We start from the raw sequence: 22,169 nt of genomic DNA on the forward strand, positions 1-22,169 counted from the left end.
GCGGCGCGGAGCATCCTGCAGATGGATGAAGCAGCGTTCGTGATCGGGCAAGGCATACCCGTCGGCTGGGCCTCCACGGACATCCTCTTCCATCGCAATAAACAGCCAGCGGCCCACTTCCACATCCTTGACGATCAGGCGGCGGCAGTGCGGCCGGAAGTCCTCCAGGAATTCCGGTATTCTGAATATCAGGCAGAAGGAGTCGATGGCTATCCACGGCAGTCGGATGCGCATCGCTCTCAATAAGCCCAGCAGCATCCGCGCCACGTGCCAGTGCATGTGCTCATCCTCCGAATCGTGGGCGGGCGCCGTGATGGTGACACTCCGCGTCACGGGCGTGATTCGCCGGATCAAGGCCATCGCGGTGTGGCGGCAGTTGGCGTGATCGCCGCAGTCGGTTGTGCCCAAGTTGGCGGTGAGAACTCGGGTGTGTTGCGTAGTGCGCGGATGGTCCAGTATGGCTTGCCACAATGCACATACTCTGCAGATTCAGGACAGTCTGATTATTGACAATTCGGATGCAACTAGAATTTTCGCTGGGAACGAAATACAAAGTAATTCGACACAACTGACCGCATGGCTGTGGTCTGTGAGTGCAAGTCCAGATGCTGCAGGATCTCCGTCAACAGGATGAGCGGCAGATGACACAAACAAGCAGCCGGACAAGTTGTACCATCATTTTCCATGCAGCGTCCGATTTCTTAAAAAACAAAGCCGAAAACAAATAAAAAAATCGGCTTTGTGCATTACAACGGCCGCACAACGGTTGATTGTCTTGATCTTCTCAACCTTGTAGATTCGTGTTTGTGCTGTTGTAAGACTTTAATTAGAACGATCGAGGAAACTGTATTTGTTAACATGGGCGTTGCTTGATCAGCACCGACTCTTTCTGGTATCGGTACAAGCTGGTACCGTAATTGCTATCGTAAAGGTACACATAGCACAGCACGTATTTAGGCCGCACTGTGCACTATGACCTATTGCCACTACTCTGTGTCTACTCGTACCCCAATGGCGAATTTGCTCCTTTCAGTTAAAAGCTTGTACATGTACCGTAATTATCGAATTAGAAGCCCAGGGTTACAAATATTTCAAATAACCCATGGGGTGGGCTCCAATTACGGGCATGGGATTGTATTTAGGGGGGGGGGGCTTCAATTTTTCAAACCAGCTTTTTGGCATTTCTTAATATGGGCTTTACGGTATTTAGTTAAGCCCATGGGCCTCTATTTCGGGGGGGGGGATAACTTTCAAAAGACCTTAGGGGTGGCTCAAATTCGATAATTACGGTATTTCTGAATTGATTATTATAGTAGGTATGTACTGCATGGGCATCTGAATTTCGTTAACGAACAGACGCACTCTCACGGCATTGATCAGTCCGCTGCGGATGAAGGATTGAGCAGCGGTAACTATCCGAAAACGTCTGCAGTGTCCTGTGCAGTGCCTTTACGGTCCAGTTGGCGGTGGCGGTGTCGTTCCGGCTGGCCACGACAATAAATGTACACGTGGACAAAGATTTGATTTGCACATGGAAGCGACAGCAATCCTCGACGCCGCTGAGCGATGGGTGGGAAAGGGAATTATAGACGTGACGAACAGCGGCAATTAAGGACGGCGCGGCCACCGCTGTGTCGCAGGATAACAACGTCGTTGTAGCCATTTCATGCTGGGTGTAGAGAAGGCCGCTGGTTCTGGCCAGCAGCGGCGGTTCGCTGCCGGGCAGCCGCCGCATTATCTGGCCGCGATCGACCGCGGCGAGACTGGTCGCGGAGCCGGTTCCCGGCCGGTTCGTGGAGATCAAGTACATTTGGCATTCTCCCAGGCAGCGCAGCACCGTGGCGGGACGGAAGCGGAAGGGACCGGCGTATTCTTCGCGGAGAGCCACGAAGACCGGCATGTTGCGGTATCCACAGCACTCGGTCGGACACAGAGGGCGCGGCAACAACTTCATCGGCCAGACGCGCGATGCCGGGATGCGGCGCGCCGGCTGCGTGGACGAGTCAAACTCCACCAGCACCGCGTCAGCGGCAATGTCCTGTATGAACCCCAGGCAAATAGTGTCGTCTTCCATCCGCACAACGACGCTGTTCTGGTAACTGATGGACTCGCCAGCAACTCGCAGCGGGCGAAATGCCGGAGAGAATAGTCCGCGAGCCATTTGCGCCAGCGTTGCACAACCGCTGCTTACTATCGGTAACTCTGCCAATACAGTTACCGCCCAGTAATTGTCAAAAATTGCTGAAACTGCCAAAGGAATGGATGGCAGTTGTTTGTCGATCAATGTGGTGTGCGAAGTTGAAGACCCGAAGCCACGCGTGGGGCCGTGTGCCTGCACCAGGCACCCGGAAGTAGTGCAACGCGACGAACGGTTTCCATTGGTGGCGAAACAGCGAGAGGAGGTCTGCCGTGTGGCGGCTGCGCTGTGATAGGGCACGCGAGTGGGTGTGGCCTGGACGCAGGCGTTTATCGCAATAGCGGGAAGTACAGTATCCGGCAAAAAGGGCGCACGCGCAGCGCTGAATCGTGCTCCACTAACATTTCCTACACTGTATCTGGCGGCTCTTGGTTAATGTTATTTGCATTTCCTGGAATGCAGCGCAACAGCGTCCTGAAATGAGAAGAACGCTGCCCAGTGCTCGTTGGAGCACGGGTAGTATTGCATTGTGGAACTGCACCGCTGCATCTTTCCGGTTGCGTGGAAACTCTGCCAGGTATACCCTCCGAGGTCAACACGGCGGATTATTCCGGTTAATGGGCGGGACCGCCGCGAGCCGTGGGCGATGGTCAGCCGTCTGTCGCGGCGGCTGTCTCTTGACCTTTGCTGTTGGGAAGGTGCAGGCAGTATTCCGTTCCACGCTACATCCCAATTAATATCTTCTGATTTCTGTAACACTGGCCCATAGTTGTACGGATACGCAGTGCAGATGCGCAAGCTGCAATCACCAGACCGGCGAATAAAGCCGAATGTGTGCTGGTCCATGCAATTTGCTTTGGGAATCGATCGGCAGCGGACGTCCTTGGCGGTTATCCTTAGGTGATTCTTAGACTACTCTTCCGGATCCCGGCCTGACTATCTCGCAACGTCTTCCCGTTACACAGCGTGCTGTGATATACATGTTTCACCCAAGCCACGGTTAAGGGATTTGGCCCGGTACATGGTACCAAATTCGGGTACATACACGGGAACTTTCGCTGTCGCGCACTCCCAAACACTTTTTTGCATTGCTTTATGATATGTTGTAGCCAAAGGATCCGTACACATAGGCATAAAGACCGTTTGTGCGCGCAGCATCCGGTTCGGGAGTTATTAGCGAAATAAAATTCCAAAAGTTTAAACGCGCGGAGATGTACCGAAAGTCTCATTATGAACCGATGCTCTTCAAATTTTGCACGAAAACACAGTCACACATAACTATGAAGATCGTTTTGGTACCAAACCAGCTTTCTACCATTTTTTCAAATTTTAAAATAAATTTCGAAAATTTAAAAAATTAATTTAAAATGTTAAAAAAGTGGCAGAAAGCTGGTTCGATACCAAAACGACATCTTCATAGTATTGTGCGCTTTCGTGCAAAATTTGAAGAGCATCGGTTCATAACGAGACGTTTGGTACACCTCCGCGCGTCTAAACTTTTGGAATGTTATTTCGCTAGTAACTCCCGAACCGGATGTTGCGCGCACAAACGGTTTTTTCGCCTATGTACATGGATCCTTTGGCTACAGAATATCATAAAGCAATGCAAATTAGTTTTCGGGAGTGCGCGAAAGCGAAAGTTGTCGTGCATGTACCCGAATTTGGTACCATGTACCGGGCCAAATTCTTTAACACGCTAAATGTTTTGGCCATCTGCTTGGACTGGAATCTACAGTATCCCACAGGATCCTGTCAGCATCCTCCGGATTTCCACTTTTCTAATCACTGCGGTATACCACCGTACCACCATGTCCTCCATATCTAACAAATATATATATATATATATATATATATATATATATATATATATATATATATATATATATATATATATATATATATATATATATATATATATATATATATATATATATATATATATATATATATATATATATATATATATATATATATATATATATATATATATATATATATATATATATATATATATATATATATATATATATATATATATATATATATATATATATAGATATAGATATAGTCAAACATTTACTGCTGGAAATGTCGTGACCTCTGGTTGTTTGCATCGAGCGCAGCGAGATGCTGCAATTAAACTTTCGTCAAGAGCATAAAATTTGTCTGACGCCACGAAAAGCTTTTCCAGTTCCGCGATCTCAATACCATTTTCCAGTGGCAGTGGCGCTGACGCTGGTGCAATGATGTGGTTAGCAACCACCACTAGTATACCCTGATTGGTTCTTATGTTGGTATGTTTATTTGAAGTGAGAAAACCGGTTGGGAGATTTGGGAGAGCTGGACATCCTCGAATGCGGTAACGCTGAACGGATTTGGCTGTACTCGGATTTGACCGCGTATATAACGGCTGAATTGCTGCTGCTGGCATAATTAGTGTATTACAGAAGGTGAAGGTCAATTTTGCGTTGTAATGACCGGTCGAATGCCGGTACACCGCAGTCAGCGCCGGTTCCGAGTTGATCCGGGAAAGTGATTAACTGAACTAGCCGAACTCCGCCATTTAACAACACACCGTGATTCGGTCTGAAAACTCTACTGGCCCACTGACCGTGCCAAAATCGGACTGCGTAAAAGCGGCGTGGAGCAGCACAGATGACTGTACACACCATTCAAAGCGGATGCGGTGTTTCTGACTAGTGACCTTTGCCGATTGTGGACGAATACCGCCCAGCTCGCTGCTTTACAGTTAACACCTTGTCATGAACACGTGCAGCGCGCCTGTAATGATACAAGAATATTTACGCTTCTTCAGTCACGCAGAACGCCGAGCTGCGATGCGGATGCAACTGAAACATGCCGCAGAAAGGTTTTCGACAAGAATGTTCCGTGGAGGTGTAACCTCATGAGTAGGCAGGGCAAGTGTCCGCCCGTAAGTTACATAATGCTGCTTTCGATCATCGATAACCAAGCCTTAACCAGCAGGGTATATGTATTATTAAAATAATCATATGTTTTGCAGATACAGACGAAGGTGGATGAAGAGACAACGCCAAACAGTTTCTCATGTCAGAGCAGCGACATCTGCATTAGGAATTTTTTGCATGATGCCACTGTTCGATTTTAGAAGGGTATGTTTGTCCAACCAGTGCTTGACTTAACCCTGGAATGGCGAAATTGTAGCCCCCTAGAAAATCATTAGAAAAGACACGTGAACGCGACAAAAGAATATCCATCACGTATTGCCTCCGACTTCATCTCCGCGGGATATCTCATTTCAAAGTGAAATGAGATATCCCGGGATATCTCCCTTTCCGGTGGTCGGATCAAGCGGTCCTGGAGCAGCAGAAAACGCGGCGGTGAAGCGGAAGCTGCTGCTTGTAAGTTGATATTGCAGTCAATTGCTATGCCGCTATGTACTGCATAGAAACGGTATCCCGTACTAATGGATACTGGATAACGTCATCATAACGGGGCAAATCCTGCCACTGATAATCACACCACTGCACAGAGTTGCCAACATTCACTCGGCTGGTCAGTTCGTCTCCGAGCCGACACAATGTCCGCCAAACCTGCTGCAAAAACGAAGCAACCCGGTAAGCAGGTGACGCGCCCCTTTGTTACCTTGTTGGCGAAGCAACGAGGCCGCGCCAAATATGCCTATGCGACACGATGAACTGCGCATCGTAATAATAATTATGTCGTAGCGGGCTTGGATTTAAAAGATATGCGTCCAGTATTAAAATTTCAGTTTACCGCTTTGACAGGCGCTGACGTCTCGATTCCCGATTTACTTCAGCTCTACCGGAAAACACTGTATTTCACCTGCAAAGAGGCCGATTCGTCAGATGCCGGCAATCCTATCAGTACACTAGGTCTCGCTTGCAGCGGAGTCGATTTATACGACTCACGTAATATTCAATTTGATCCACATGGATGTCTGCGACATAAGAATTCGTGTGACGCAAGCCGGGAAATGATATCTAACTGGAGAAAATTGCTGGGAAGTGTCCTTACGGATCGGGTAAGTGGTAGTTAACCCCGTGGCATTTCTTTTGATTTTCCCAAATCATAATTTTCTTTGCAAGTTGGTCCGCTTAATGTCACAGGATCCCTCCAGCTTTGGCAATTGCGACCGGGGCTTGATGACCATATGTAAACTAAAGCATGACGACTTCCAAATGGCTGTTCGTGCCATTACAAAGTGGAACAACTGTGATTTCCCCAATATCGCCACGTACCAAGAGAGAGGTCAACTCAGCAGAACGCGACTGAACGAACTGTGCCGGCGCTACAATCACGACCTGGACTCGATCGCCCAAGCTTTCAAACGTAGCTTGGTAGAAAACGATTTTCAATACATCAGTCCACGGGGAGATATGGTCGCTACTCACCGGTAGAACGATGAATCAATTTCCCTCTGATTTTAGTTACTGACCGGGATGTTGAAATATAATGTCTTCTGTTTTTCAGATTAGTGCAAGCTCATGCTGTAGGGAATGCAGAGCGTAAATCAGCAGAAGACCGCAATCACGATTCTCAACTGAAAAAGAAACAGCGCAAACGTTTTCCCACTGGAGAGGAAGCAGGCATGGAACTGGGAGCAAACGATGCCCCGCAGACGTCACCAAAGTTACAGCTGTTGCCCGAGAAACTTTCTTCAGCTAGCCCTGGGAATTTTCCTGGGATACCGTACGAGACCGTAAGAATACTATGGAAATGCAGTGGTACTGCGTTGTATGGAATGCAATCATAGCCAGTGTGGTTTTTGCTCACTCAGAATATCAGTATTCTGAAGTCGCTCCTAGCCAAACACCCGGGACATCAGTCGCCGTTGTCGGCACCACACCCACCACTACATCTGCATAAGCAGCCGCGCAAGTCAGCTGCAACAATTGCCACCCAAACGGATGACCACGTTGACGAGGCTCGGAAATCTGTTACGGCAGTTGGCACCCAGATGGATAACCCGACTCTCCAGACTGTGGGAACCATGACACAGTAACGTGAAGCTGTTTTGCCCAGGTGAATTTCGCTGCGCCCCGTATGCTATGATGCTATCGTATGAACACGTTGCTGATTCTGAAGTTAAGTCTTTATCAGTTACTGAGTATTTTAACCGACAACTGACAATTTAAAAAAACAATAAATATATGTACCATTGAATATGCATAAAAGTGCAGATAATATAATTATAATATGTGTACAACATGCTGCAACCGGTCTTTGCGCTCATACAGTACTAATCGTTTTACTCACTGTAGTTTACTTCTTCTGCGTGCTGCCGACGTCGTTGCGTTGCCAACCGCTGAATACGTTTTCAGTGTAAATTTCTTTGTACGTTGGAGTACAATCTCCTTGCAGTTGTTTGACCATTGAGGATCAGCAGCCGTGAAACATTGGCGTCGTTAAGTAACCATAGATCACCCCCGTCCGATCCCTGCAGTACCCACAATCCCGAACAGTTAGTCCGTGCAGAGCTGGACGCCGTTCAAAGTCGATCAGCGGGCACCCGTACACGGAATGTTGACATTGATAGCCACGCACACACCGAAGCGTGATTTCCCGCACAGCACAGCCTTCTATCACTCGCATCCCCGCCGGAAAGCACCGCAACCCGAGATGCCGCAGGTAATCCTAGCCACGGAGTGACGACAATGTGGAGTGCCTATACGGTGTATTTCCCTTCTCCACACTGTCATCGCTATTCGCTATCGTTTCTCCAGTCAGCATTCCGACCGGCCCGTCAGTGCGGCGAAAGCGGAGCGATCCCTTTCAAATCAACGGTCACGCTGTTAAAAACAAACGAAAGAACCATTCCGTCCCAGTCCAGCTGCTGGACTGAATATGCGTCGCCATCGGATGCCAGTGCGAGAATCGCATGATACAGCCTTCGCAGCAGCTACCAAGCGGCACGAACAATAGCACTACGATTTTTCTTATACTTTCTTCACTTCGCGTTAACGTTGACGTATGTTGCTCACGAGGTGTTAAAGGTTTCTAAAGTTAACCTACAGAAATGACTACGTTTCACAGAACAAACTTTCCCTATCACTTTTCAGCGCAAATCTGTAGTTTCCTTATAATCGCCACTGTTTTCGTCCTGTGCAGAAGTTATACAGCAGGAGGATGTGATCGATTTTTGCATGGCGTTAAAGTATTGCCAATCGCCACCAATCTGCTATCTCTAACTTGCATTGCCAAAATTTTCGTCTGCGGACACTGTCCAGTACTAGAGTTGCGGAAATCACGGGGCAGGAATCGACTTGAGTCTGAGGCAACAAATTAATAAAGTAGTTAACCGAGGCGTTTACACTGCCCGTTTTTAGAAGAAGATATCGGCCTGTACAAAAAAGCATAAATATGCGTGAAGTACTTAACTAAACAATGGCATGATAAAATTATGAGTTGCCATACAAGAATGCCATTATACGATATGATAATATGATAGAATAAAAAATACCGTAGTTTAGATCACCTTAAAAAATACAAAAAAAATTTTACATGGTCCTAGTGTTTTTCAGTAGTTAATGATCAGCAGAAAGAAAGTCTGGTCACACCTTCTGGCATTTAGTCGCGGCTAAAATGGCATGACACGGTTACAGCACTGCGAGGTAACCCGGTCGGCATGCACCCGCTCTAGGATCAAGCGGCCTTTGTGGGTTAACCGGCCAACTAAAGGTCACGGGCAGGTCGGCGAACAGACTGCGCCATTTCTCTGTATGCAATGTGGATTCGCTGTGAGCATATTTAACGGGCGAAAATGCTTGGGAGTATTTCTGACGGGCGAAAATGCAAACGAATGAAATCATGCATGCAGTGTGTAGATAATTGCTTTGTGCTGTGGCGGAGATTTACTATTCCTGTATAACGATATTCAGTAGTATTTGCGAAAGATGCATTAAACCGACAGTCTGCGTACAGTTTTCTTCGCCATCTCAGAAGACTCCATTGTGCCATTTTTGCTTCCTGTGAACTGCGTTTGCCGTTTAAGGTTTTCACCACACAAAAAATTTAATTCCTTTTTGACTTTCGAAATTTTCTTCCTCTTTTTGACCAAAAAATATTCCTTCTTTTATTTATTCCTTCCTCTTTTTGACCCAAAAATATTCCTTCTTTTATTTATCTCTTCGTCTTTTTGACCCAAAAATATTCCTTCCTTTATTTATCCCTTCGTCTTTTTGACCTTGGCCAACGGTTCCTCCGTAGTTTTTATCTTCCCCCACAAACTCACTTAATCCTATCCACCCATATTTTACTACTGCCTTTAATTAAGGAAAATTATATAATTCAGGTTGTACTTTATCCGGCTGGGGGAATTCGCCACCAAGACTGTTGGCGGCTTGTACCAGCCTATCTTCTGGTCTTCTCGCAACATTGTACTACTGTATTATTAAAATTCTCCCCGTTCGCACTTCGAGAAGCACACAACGCTCCAATAGTCAGAAATCATCTCTCTTGAAGTGCAAATCAGGAACGAAAAGAGTCAGCCCTTACTACTTCAAAAAGGCAAATAAACCTGTTGGTGACCAGTTATCCAAGAAAGAAACTTGTAATAAACTCCAAAAAAATAAACTCCAGATGGCAAAAATATGGAAAATCTAGGAAAAACATTTGCGGTTCACAGCCTGGCAATACATTTAATCATGGCTAGTATGCTGGAGCCTGGAGGAAAAGAATCCCAAGTTCGAAATACGAGTAACAGGAAATCGGAAAATCAATAAATTTGATGGCTTGTAGAAATAAAATTAGTATTTTACCGATCCCGATCCCGTTAACTCGAATTAGGCAGCCTAAACTAGGATCTATCGATCAAATAATTCAACTAGGGAAGTGCACCGCTGCTCGCTCGCACTAAAAGACCGAAGCGAAGCTAGAAATATTTCGAGAAGTATTTAGAACTGGGGGATTGAATTACACGCAGGGATGTTGAAGTAATGAGTAAATTTTCCTTTTACTGACCCTAACATCTATAATACTGACTGATAGAAGACTGCTTTATTGATTCATTTATAAATTATACCTAACATTTACGAACGATATTCATATGTATACTTACAATTATACAATTACTTAAAAAAGCTGGCACAGGGCGTTTTGTTTTAACTGGCCAGATCTCTTTACTATTGAGGGGTAGCTTTTTTCTCCGTTGGGGACTGCAGAAGATTCAAAGGGAAACCTGATCTATCGCCAATCCACCCCAGTTTTCATGCGGGAAAAGCCGACATCGATAGGCCGACATAAGCCCCTCTCGCCGCACACTTTACATACGTTCAGTAACTTAAAGTGCCGGAAGTTCTGTAAAAGTGAACCTACAGATGGTGTAGCGCTGAATCTTACAGAGCGCTACAGAGCAACGAAACAGAAACTTGAAATGATGTGTCCAGTTTCAGTTTATTTTTTTATGAATTAATTTTTGAGAAAAACTTTACAGTGCCAAATAACTCATGCAGTCCCATGCGTGTCATTTCGGCATCATGATGTCATGCTTGACCTACGGTCAGAAAAATTACACAAAAAGTGCCTTTTCTTAATTTAACTTTTTTGTCGATGAATACCAATTTTCAAATTGGTATTCGCAATCCTTCTGGTACCCGGCGTTAGTAGCAGGTTAAATTGCGCGGCGAGACGGGCTATAGAAGTATTAAATATGCGCAAAGTACTGCGTACTGCACTTCTGTATTATTATAAATTACTGGATAGAAGAACCTTAGAGAAAGTACTGTACCGTATATTAGTGTACACGCATATAAGTTATCTGTTTAGTGTTTGGTACATCGCCTTTCCTTATCTCTTACTCCGTGCACTAACATTCGGCATGTCAGATATGACACAGAAGCAGATGGAAAGATGGGGCAAATATCCCTTTATTGTGATAACAATAAAGCAACAACACAAAACCAACAGAAAAACCCGATGTGGGAAAGCTGTGGAAAAAGTAGCTGCAAGCGCGCAAGTGAGAATCGTGATTCATTTATTATACATCGTATACTGTAAAGTACCTTTAATAGAAAGCAATCTGCTGACCACGAATACGGACCCCAATACCGATCCAAATTAAAATCGTGTTTGTATTGGTATTCGGCCTGCTTTTGAGTATTCGGCCGCTAGCGGCGGAAGTACGAAAAGCGAGCAACGTAACTGCCCTCGAAGCAGTTTTACCACTTGCGGCAAGTGACTTGCCACAAATGTCAAAATCACGACAACTATCTGTCGCATTTCAGTTCCAAAAAAAGCTTGACATTGTGAATTTAAATATTTATGATTCAGATTCGCTTTAGTTTATTTAAAAATGAAACTGGCTACGTTAATGAAGTTGTATCTCCGGAAAAATATCTCTCGACGGCTGTTTTTAATTCTGCGACGTAAGATACTTCGACGGAGACGAAAAACATATTTTCATGACGAATGGCGTGCAGCATCATTTAGCCTGAATGCTTTAAGCGAGAAGGAATGCTGGGATTTTTTCCGCTTTAAGAAGCATGATCTTCCTATGTTGGCGACGGCGCTTAAAATTCCGGAATTGGTGTGGACTGCAGAAGGAGACTGTGTGAATGCTGTGGAGGCCTTGTGCATTTTGTTGCGCCGTCTGTGTTATCCAAATCGATGGATTGAACTGCGTAAATTTTTTGGACGTTCCCAAGGTTCCATGTCGAGAATTTTCTACGCGGTCTTGTCAATACTGGATCGCTTGTGGTCGAAGCATCTTTCCCGCCTGGATCATCCCTGGTTGTCAGAAGAAGATCTCGCAGGGTACGCGTCGGCTATCTCACAGAAAGGAGGTGTTTTCCCAGATGTTTTTGCCTTTATTGACGGGACGGCGCGCCCCATTTGCCGACCAACATATAACCAGAAGATCATGTACAGCGGTCATAAACGTCTCCACTGCACCAAGTGGCAGTCTATTCTACTACCAAACGGTAAATTCATATTTTTGTCAATTAATAAATTACTGTAAATTTGTAATTGTTTTTTTAAACTTCCTTCACTGAGATTTAGTACATTTCAATAATTTTTGGATTTTACATTTACCGAAGTTCTGACATTTTGCTTTAGGATTAATCTGCAACCTGCACGGCGGTGAACCTGGTAGTGTCCATGACAGTCGCATGTTTCAAGAGAGTAAAATGCTCGGGCGATTAAAAACTATGCAGAGCACCTTTTGCCGGAAATTCGCGTTATATGGAGATTCTGGTTATGGAATGAACGATTATTTAAGGAAGCCGTACTCAAAACTTCAGACAGCGTACAACCGCGTGAAGAGACACCAGAACCATGCCATGAAAACTGTTCGGGAATCTGTGGAATGGGGGTTCAAGGAAGTGGTTGTTAAATTCGCTTTTGTGGACTTCAGAAAACAGATGAAGTTATTCGAGAAACCCGTCAACAAAATTTTTCGTATGGCTGTTTTTTTGACAAATTGTTGTAACTGTTTGTACCCTAACCAAGCAAGCCAGTATTTTAATGTTGAACCACCAACACTGGAAGAATACCTGTGTTAAACATCGGAAATAAATTTCGGTAATCTACAATGAGAAAACATTTCAATAAAAAACATTTCAAAATAAAACAACAAATAAAACAAAAATCTGAAAAAATCACATTTACAAATCAAAAAAATTGTTATTTGACCCCCGGCCTAGAATTGCCTGCCATTTTAATTTCTCCACTGCAATTCTCTCACGTTCAATATCCAGTTTTTTTAATTCGATCTCTTTTGCGTCAGCGGCTTGCTGTTCTTTGAATTTCAGCTTTTTCTCGTCCTGCTCTTTCATAAAATTCATCCACATAATGTCACTTTCTGCTTCCTTATCTTTTCGCATAGCTCGGGAAGATTTGAATTTCTTCTCTTCTGACATTTGTGGGACAGTGGCTGCTTTTTCTGCCCGTCGGAGACGAACTTCCTCTTGCCAATCTTGCATGTCGCCGCCGTTGGCGCTGAGCCAGTCGTTCATGGCATCTTCGTCATCTAGAATTCAAAAGCCCCGGTAATAATTTGAAATGTTATGCATCAAGACGAGCAAGTAAATGTCCAAAAAGTAATAAAGTTTCTATAAAATTACGTAATCCAGCAATCAAGTTTGACGTGATGTACTTACGGGAACTGTCAGAAAAAATAAAAAATTTAAAATTGAAAATCACTAAACTCTAACACGAACTAAATCAGCGATATTTTCTCAAGAAATCAGAAATACTGGATATCTACAAGTAGAACTTAAACGTGCATTTGTATATACCGTACATCAACATCCAATTACGTAATTTTTTTAGATTATTTTGGTTGTTAAGCTTCTTACCGGATAAAACAGAGACATCGTCAGGAGCTTCCTGCTCGCCCTTCTTTCGCCCGTGCTCTCCTGCAGAAACCATGAAGGCCGCTGTCCGCTTGCGCATGGCCATTTGCTCAGCATGGGCCTTAGATTTTTGCTGACGCGTTTCATCGGCGCTCTTTACAAGAGTCAAAATTTCCTGGAGTAGCTGCTCCATCTTGTTGTAATCCTCCTCCGTTCCACTTCGGAATTTCTTTTGCAGGTCGTTCGCCTGGAATTCCGTGATGAGCACGCTGAGTCTCTCTTTCACAGCTCGGACGTCCAGAGACTTGGATAACAGAGCAGCATCGTTCAGACTTTTCACCACATCCATCCCCGCTTTCTCCTTGTTTTCAGCCGCATAGGGGTTAAAATGTTGGACTTCACCCAACAAGGCCAAATCAGCCTTCGCGTAGAATCGATTATAAGTTTTTTTAACTAGAGTTTTTTCCATTATGAACGTTTGTGAAACAACAAGTTAAAAATTAAAATAAAATGCTACGTATAATTTGAAAATAAACGCACGACTGACACGAGCCAGTGCACACAAGGCAACCTATGTGTATTATTGCAATATACCGCGGCCAAATTAGATTTTACAGCCTGTTTCGGTGCTCTCCTGGGATTCATATTTTCATTGTTTATTTTGGCTTTTATCGCCAGACAAAACATATCAGAAAGTAGGAAATGTTTTTTTCTATCATTCTGCAAAAAAAAAACGGAAATTGGTCCACTACATCTTCCACAGCAGTATTTCGCAACAGACACACGATTCAAAGCATAAATTCCGTATTTTACGGAATCGTACGAAACGAATGGGGCTATGACTCACGCAAAAGAGGCGGAGATTAGTATTAGGGTCCGTATTCGTGGTGCGCAGATTACTTTCTAATAAGTATCATATTCCGGATACAAACTAAGTACCAATAACAAAATTTTACAACAGAAACACTTCCTCTACGCTATCCTGGTCGGGGATTGTTCCCATTACACATATTGCATTTCCACGTTGTATTTGGATAGATAGTCGCTGCTTAAAAAACTCTTTCGCCCGTTTCTGGCCGGTGGAAGCTGCTATGCCGTTTCCAACCTTATCCACTAGCTTTTTAGCTCCGTCTCCAGAGGGTCCGTAAATTTCGAAGGCTGCAGCTACGAAATCGTATCTTGATTGTAGCCAGGCATGTTTTGTCAGTTTCCCCCTTTCGGCGTGTTCAGCGGCTGCTCCGGCGTTCACACTGGTACGGTCGATATATGAAGCGGCGAGAGTGTCCACGCAGGTTACATCGACTGCCAGCGGCTTTCCGCGTTGCCATGGTACCAGTGTGATCACATCCGGTCTTTTGCGATCTTTCACCGAAAGACCTTTTGGCTCCATTCTTGCTGGAAAACCAGCTGTTTTCAGTCCACGAGTAATTTCCCCGCTTATGCCGTCGTGTCGTGGCAGTCTTCCTGCTGAACGTTTGCATCTGAGCCCATGCCGGCCCAATTCGTCAACTAATCCGCCACAAACACACACGTGAGGTGTAACGATTGGTGCTCCCAGGCGCAGCGCGACGTTTATGCGAAAGGCGTTATTCTCCAGCAGATTCCCGAGGCATGCTGCGGGTAATGCGTGAATCCAAACACCCGATTCCGGAATTGATACCGCTTTCAAGTGGGCAACTTCCTCCTGTGAAGTCCGCAGTGTGGTCAGTCTGGAAAATGCGTGTAGCGTCGCAGGTGTGTCCCATGCTTTTTGGACGTGGCGGAACGGTAGGGGCGGAAGTTCGTCTGTGTCAGCCGTTTTCCAGGCGTGCGTGGCGGCGGTCACATCTGTAGCCGTCAGTCTTGTACATAGCCTGGAAATCAGTGGGCGCAACGAAGAAGCCGATGCCAGATAGGCAGAGGGGGCTAGCTTCTCAGTGCGTCTGATTCCCAGACCACCAAAGCGAACGGGGAGTGAGGCCTGCAGCCACGTCGGGTGGTCCATCCGTACGTTGGTGATGGTTTCCACTGCATCGCGAAACACCTGGTCGAGTCTGTAAAGCTCTTGTGGGAACATCCAAGCTAGGGAAGTACGCAGAATATCAACAATTTTCGGCACCCCTAAACAGTTCTTCAATAAGAACAGCGCTTGGTGTTTAGGGAGCAGCTGAAGGCGATCGCACATGCCTTTCAGCTGCTGTATCTTTTCGTTGACCATCGGGACTACGGCGGGAGGCAATAGCGGTGACCCGAGGAGGTTAAGTTCTTCTGCCGTTGTGATAGCTATGCCAGGAAATAAATGGGAAAACTCATCAGCGACCGACTTTCGTTGTGTTTCTGTGCCCCCGCATAGAAACAATTCACACTTTGCAATGCTGACAGCAAGGCCGATTTTTTGCGCTTCGGTGATCAGCTGTTGAAAATTTTGGAGAACGTTTTCCGGCCGACCTCCTAATGTTCCGTCGTCCATGAACCAAGCATTCAGATCAGCGTTCAGCTTGTCAACCACGATCTGCAATACCAAGCAGAACAGTGCTGGGCCGAGAGGATCTCCCTGCTGCACACCGGACTGGGAGGAGATGACAGTTTCACCCAAAAACAGCGATGAATAAGAGCCGTAGCACATTCTGATGAACGGATAGTATTCCGGGATGACGTCAGCCGCAACTTTCAGAACTTCTTCTCGCGACACGCAGTTAAAGGCGTTTGTGAAGTCTATCTTTAAGAGGGCTTTTACGTCACTGCTGTACTGGAGGAGAAAATCCCTGGTTGCGTGAATAATGCCTTCGACGCCTTTCTTGATGCCGCAGCCGAGCTGCTGCGGCTGGAGGATTTCTGAAGTAATTGGACGGATGCGGATGTCCACCGCTTTTGCGGCTATCCGGCGATAAACGTTTCCGACTGCAATTGGGCGCAGGCCTCCGTCCTTCTTACGCAGTGCAATGAGTCGGGCGCCGCGCAGGAGAGGGACTATGTCTGCAGGTACATTCCCTGTCAATATGAGATTCAGGAGATCCGTGAGGCTGTCGCACAGATCGGACGATGTGTCATCCATCCTTCCGCCAATTAGGTCTAGCAGGTGCTGTGGACGTAGGAAATCTAGTCCACCTGCACTGCCGCGGGGCATAGCTTCGAGAACCGACAAAACCTCCGAAGGAGTGAGCGGTACGAACGTCGGATTTGCGGTAATAAGTGGGGGCGTGGGTAACGGGGCTTCGGGGTGTTTGCGCTGCATACATTCGATCACCTCCGGGGTACTGTCAGCAACCGAGTCCGACGAAAGGAGGGTGCGTACGGCTCCGGAGATATTGAAGTCATCGATTTGTATACCCACACGGCGGGAAATCTCCTCTTCGGGCGTAGCGTGCCGAGGCTTACTGGGAGCAGTGGGCTCTTCGTTGTCGAGTTCCCCGCTCTCGAATTTTGCGATACAGTCACGGATGTGTGTTGTTACTGATGTCTTCCGGGACTTTTTATTGTCTCCTGGAAGAGATAGGATCGCGGAGGGGGCTAAAAGTAGCTTAAGCCATGAGGGGGAATCATTGGCGGTAACGGTGCGTCGCATCAACTTGGCCAAAGATACGGCGACAGGGGCACGGGCAGCTTTCGGTATTCGCCGCCTGACTTTCCTCCTGATGGGGGCGAAAGAGGTACGTGTCCCGCCTGCAGTCGCAGGGCGATTGTGTGCGGTGCCCTGGGCTTGAGGAGGTCCATTGGCGCGGCCCGATCCCTGGTTAATGAATCAGCGTGCTGCGGGTATTCAACAGCTGATGCCACAAAGCACGGAATCGCTCGTAGGCGCTGGGTTACGCCCCCAAGAGTGCTGCGATGCGCTGATTGGTCAGCGAGACAAAGTGAACGCTGAGTAAGCAGCGTAATAGCGCGGCACGAATGGCGTTGCCATGTGCGGGCGGGCGACAGAGCAAAGTCACAAGAGGTGTCTACCGCCTCGAGTGAGCGGTCTCTGACAGGCACTACCTTTATCTGCGTTCGCGATCTTTTATTTTTTGTAATTTCTCCACGTTAACATTATTTCCGGATTAGCTGTTTTTTCTTGAACAGCTGCCTTTGCCGCGTAATTTTACGCATCATCACCAGATAGACGCAAGTACTGTACTGACACGATATTAAGGGTCAGCAAAATCCCCTGGACCGCCCGCGCTAGTTGTCGGTTCCTTTGACATCAATGAAGCCGACGCCTAGTGCCGCCGGTCCAGGGGATTTTACTGACCCTTAATATCGTGTCAGTACAGTAACTCCCAGCTCCCGGATGCTGGTTTTTCTTCGCACCGGGTTTGAAACGTTTGACATTGTCGTTTTCTTTTTTGAACGAAGTTTCGACCAGTTTCGCAGGTTTTTTCTGTATTAGAAGTTGCAGCTTGGTCTTTTCAATGTACAGGTGAAAGGCATGTACAGAGTGAAAGGTAGGTGAAAGTAAAAGTAGTTTACGGAGTGGTCACCTTAAGTTATTATGGGTGGCAACGATTGCGCAATAATTTATGTGGGCGTGACCAACGTTACCGACGCGACAGAAAGTCCCGTTTTCTTGAACATAGAGGACCTTCGCTTCGCTTCGGTCGTTAAAGCCGAAAGGTCAATTTTTATCGGCTCTTGTTGTGAATTTTGCTTCTTCATGGAACCTTTACTGATGCACTGGGCTTTATTCCAGTGCTCTACATTTCCTGTATCTACGACCCTATGAAATTATTTTTTGACCAGAGGTTACTAAAAAAATTTAAAATTTAAAAATATGGAATCTTTCAAGGCTAAGTTTGAGTAAAACTGACCACGCGTTGACGAATCTCTGAAAACGGCGCATATTAGTAAGTTTTGGTCCGTAAGCTTGTATGAATGTAAAGATATAAAAATAACCACAATATCTTCATGTTTCGTCTACAGTTTGACAGTGTCACCAGATGGCGGAATCGTGTTTAAAGCAATCGAATTCTAGCGGCTCAGATCAGATGGTAGAATGCCGTTCTTTTGTTTTGTACTGAGGGCAGTCATTCATGTAGCGTGCCGCATGAGAGTGATACCATTGTAAACGGCGCCAACGGTCTCTGCGCTACAACGTCAATAAAACCAAAAGAAAACGGGAACATCAAACATCAGAAGAACACTACGAGTGAACATAAGAACACTTAAGAAAAAACATAAGAACATAACTAGGAAAGTGCATTCGCTTTTGGCGGGCTCTGCATGACCGCAAGCGTAGCAACTGCAAGGATGCAACTCTGTGCATACAAATAGGATGATACATGATATTGATGATAGTGTATTAACTGGTGGATGCCGGTAACAGCGCATTATGCGAGGTTCTCGAAGTTTATGGTTATTGTATTTATACTCGTTGATGTTTACAATATTTTACCGTCTAAATTGCAGCAGCGATTTTGTAGAATGGATGTTACGAAGTACAGCAAAAACCTGTAGCCGGTAAAACCGTCCGGACATGAATACATTTCGTTGCTCTAAGAACTGCGTACAATTTTTGCCTGGCCATTTTCTTGCCAAGATTCCCGATATGTGGCCGAACCCCTTTTTCTCTTGTTTTATGACAGTCTGAAGCCAAATGATTTGTATACACTGGCGTGAAAACCGCTTATGCGCGCAACATCTAGTTCGAAAGTTACGACTGCTAGAAAATTCCCAAAAGTTTACTGTATATCCATTTAGGTGTACCAAAAGTCTCACTATGGACTGCTCTCTTTCATATTTTGCACGTAAATGCGCATAATTAAGAAGGACGCTTTTACACTGATCTACTGTTCCAGCATCGTTTACTGGTTTAGAAGAATTTCAAAAATCTGAAAATTCATTTTTAAATTTGAAAAAAATCATAGAAGTGTGGATCGGTGTCCAAACGCTCTTTATGGGCATGTGCACTGACGCGCCAAATTGGAAGGAGATCGTCCGTAAGAAGACTTTGATACACCGGAATGCATTTAAACTTATTGGAATTTTCAAACAACCATAACTCCCGAACCGGATGTTGCGCGCACAAACGGTTTTCACGCCAGTGTATACAAACCAAGAATGCAGTGGAACAAGAGAAAAAACGAATTGGGAGTGCGCGAAAGTGAAAGACTGCGTACATGTACACGAATTTGGTATCATGTAACGGGCCAGGAATTTGGTGCCACTTCCCCTAAGAAAACTCAGTTATTAACGGAAAATCAAGTTGTCGGTCAACAAGAATGTTTCGACAAAACGCCGGTCAACAATATAGCGGAAAAGCAAATTGTCGGTCAACAAATTGTCGGTCAGCGAGTTGTGTAAGTCAGCGACATGCCCGGCAGCGAATTTTAGGTCGCCGAATTGAAGTGCTACCCTGAGGCCTGAAACATCATGAAGTAGCGATGTCCGCCGAACGTCGTAGCCTATCCCATGGGAACAGGGAAAGCCTCTGGCACGATTGAAAAACTCCGCCCACTACACATGCCGATGGCGAATGACAATTGCACAGTTTTTGATTACTTCATACACACGCTCTCGCTGTGCCAGACACCATGTTAAAAGTATAGAACGTCATTGCGCGCAGCCGCGGCGCAGTTAACGCAAGGTCCCAGAATGCTAGAGTAGTAGACGTTTTTTTGGTTTCCCCACCCTCTTTTTTCTATGAACATGAATGAACATGCATGATACAAACAGTAAAACTAACAGAAGAAAGCCCAGCACTTATGGAAAATGACACCCCGACAAATCGGACACATCAGCAGCTTGTTTGAACATTTTGCACAGCAAACTAAATGACCGCATGGTCTGAACATGATTTCCGAATTATTTTCATAGCAGACTTTACAGCGCAATCTCTCTTTGGTGTCTTCAGAATTTGTAGGTGCTGGAGCTTTTCGCGTTAGTGCACAACATGTGGTTTCGGCTTCTTGGCGTTTTTTACGAACATCGTTGATGAATGGTGAGCCCTTTGTTTGTACAAGATACGTATTTTCGGGTAAGTCCAAGCGTGCTCTTCCCACGGAACATCATCTTTGTCCCAAGCATAAAGGGCACCACCAGTGAAAGCAGCGTACGCAGTCATTCCGGTCTTCATAATAAAAGCCTACTGCAGCCATATCCCTGGGATGCTGGTGTTTGTTAACAGGCCATTCAGCATAGGTAGCAAAGCGTGTCCTGTAGTCGTTCATTGCCGGTGAGTGTTGAACGCGTTTTCTTGATCCGGATTCCTCCTTAGCCCTAACACAGTCAGGACGTGCTAAACGGTGCCGGTAGTATGGTTTATACCGTGAGTTAACCCAGTCACCCATAACATAGCCACAGTATGCGCAGTGAATTTCGTCCTGCTGCCCTTGATAAAAGAACTCTTGGCTTGCTAGTTCTTCAGGAGCAAGAGACTTATCCGGCCAGTTTTCAAAACTCTCGAAGCGATTGCTCATCTGTGTCATATCCATTTTGGCTACCAACTGAACAGCCGCACTGAAATGCGAGGGTTTTTAAAGTATCTATCTATAGTGTCAACTCAAGGCAAAACCCCTAGCACAGTGTGCTCGCCAGCTATTGGTTCATCACCGTGTGGCCCAACCCCTAGTTATACTGCAATATTATCGTATGGGTCGGATTCGTTGTCTCGACGTACATCATTACTTCCAGGATAAGACTTGAACTATTAGTCACTGTCTTGTGTCTTTGTGGTAGTCGTTTTGCCTGGAACTAGTGTTGTGGTATGTTGTTATTGTTGTACTACTGTTGTACTAATGTTGTACTAGCCAACTGTGTTATGTTGTAGTGGGTGGCGGTTTGTATTAAACTACGTTAAACAGAGTGTGTGGTGCCATGTATTAAACTATGCTTACTAGCTTGTTTATAAGCACGAAGAGGGTCTGTCTAGCATAGTCATTGAATCAAGTTTTTAGTCTATCTGTATTGGTATAATTGTAACAATAATAGGTCCGGCTGTATAGGTTAAGATACTATTACATTTTGTACCCATTCATTAAGTAAAAGAATGTCACGATTAGCTCCGGTGGCTGCCGTTCTCCTGTCCATTTGCCCTGCTGCCTAGCTAATATCCCGGATTCGTCGCGAAACTGACTAAGATTGCAATGTTTTGCTTCCGACATAATCCTGTTTATCTGGGTTACACGTTCTTTTAATTTGGTCTGTTACCTTGATATCTTTGAGGCGGATTTCGTCGCGACTTCCATTGTTTAAAAATACGGTTTTTCCGGATTCTTACAATGGTTCTCCCTCGGCCCTTTTTACCGAATGGGTCAAAAGGAATTTTCCTTGTTAGCTATACGTATCATACAGCCCAACCCAAATTGTTAGAGAACCAGTGTCCACCAGACCAAAAACTCCCTGCTTCGGACCACATCAGTCTGGTCAAGGGTAGTGGGAGTTTACAAATCACCTGCAGCCAATGGCTGCGCACCAAGAAAAAATGTTGAGTTCCAAGCCAGAGGATATAAGTCGATTTGTTTAACACAAAATCAAATCATTCGGACAGTTTTCTTTTACGCACCAATGCAACTGGATCTTCAGCATCTCCCATGGCTATTCCTGATTTTCCTGACGAGTTTCCACTGCTTGAAGAGTACACTGGTAAGTTCAAACAGTATGTATTGCTAACTTATTTATTTTAAAAAGCTATCGAATTTAATTTTCTAACATTGGTAAGAATGACCTTTCGTAGTTGAATTAAGGTTCTTTATAACACGGTTATTACTCCATTGCCTAAAGAAAACCTCGGCTTCTTATAGTGATCGCAAATGAACTGTTTTTGGATTGGTTGGCTCTCAACC

The 22,169-nt window shown here is 45.4% G+C and overlaps 2 protein-coding genes across 2 annotated transcripts; both read left to right on the forward strand.

Annotated features, from left to right (window-relative positions):
- The first annotated feature begins 6,237 nt into the window (after positions 1–6,237).
- On the forward strand, positions 6,238–7,142 carry LOC129589020 (uncharacterized). The gene is made up of 3 exons (XM_055483522.1): positions 6,238–6,533; positions 6,611–6,839; positions 6,918–7,142. Exons 1-3 carry the CDS (start codon positions 6,238–6,240, stop codon positions 7,140–7,142), a joined length of 750 nt encoding a protein of 249 aa, XP_055339497.1.
- Positions 7,143–11,448: 4,306 nt separating this feature from the next.
- On the forward strand, positions 11,449–12,639 carry LOC129589089 (uncharacterized). Its single transcript, XM_055483646.1, has 2 exons — positions 11,449–12,057; positions 12,194–12,639. Exons 1-2 carry the CDS (start codon positions 11,631–11,633, stop codon positions 12,637–12,639), a joined length of 873 nt encoding a protein of 290 aa, XP_055339621.1. The 5' UTR covers positions 11,449–11,630.
- The last annotated feature ends 9,530 nt before the right edge of the window (positions 12,640–22,169 follow it).

The sequence above is a fragment of the Paramacrobiotus metropolitanus genome, unplaced genomic scaffold (genome assembly GCF_019649055.1).
Source record: "Paramacrobiotus metropolitanus isolate TYO unplaced genomic scaffold, Prichtersi_v1.0 Parri_scaffold0000001, whole genome shotgun sequence".
Taxonomy (NCBI): domain Eukaryota; kingdom Metazoa; phylum Tardigrada; class Eutardigrada; order Parachela; family Macrobiotidae; genus Paramacrobiotus; species Paramacrobiotus metropolitanus.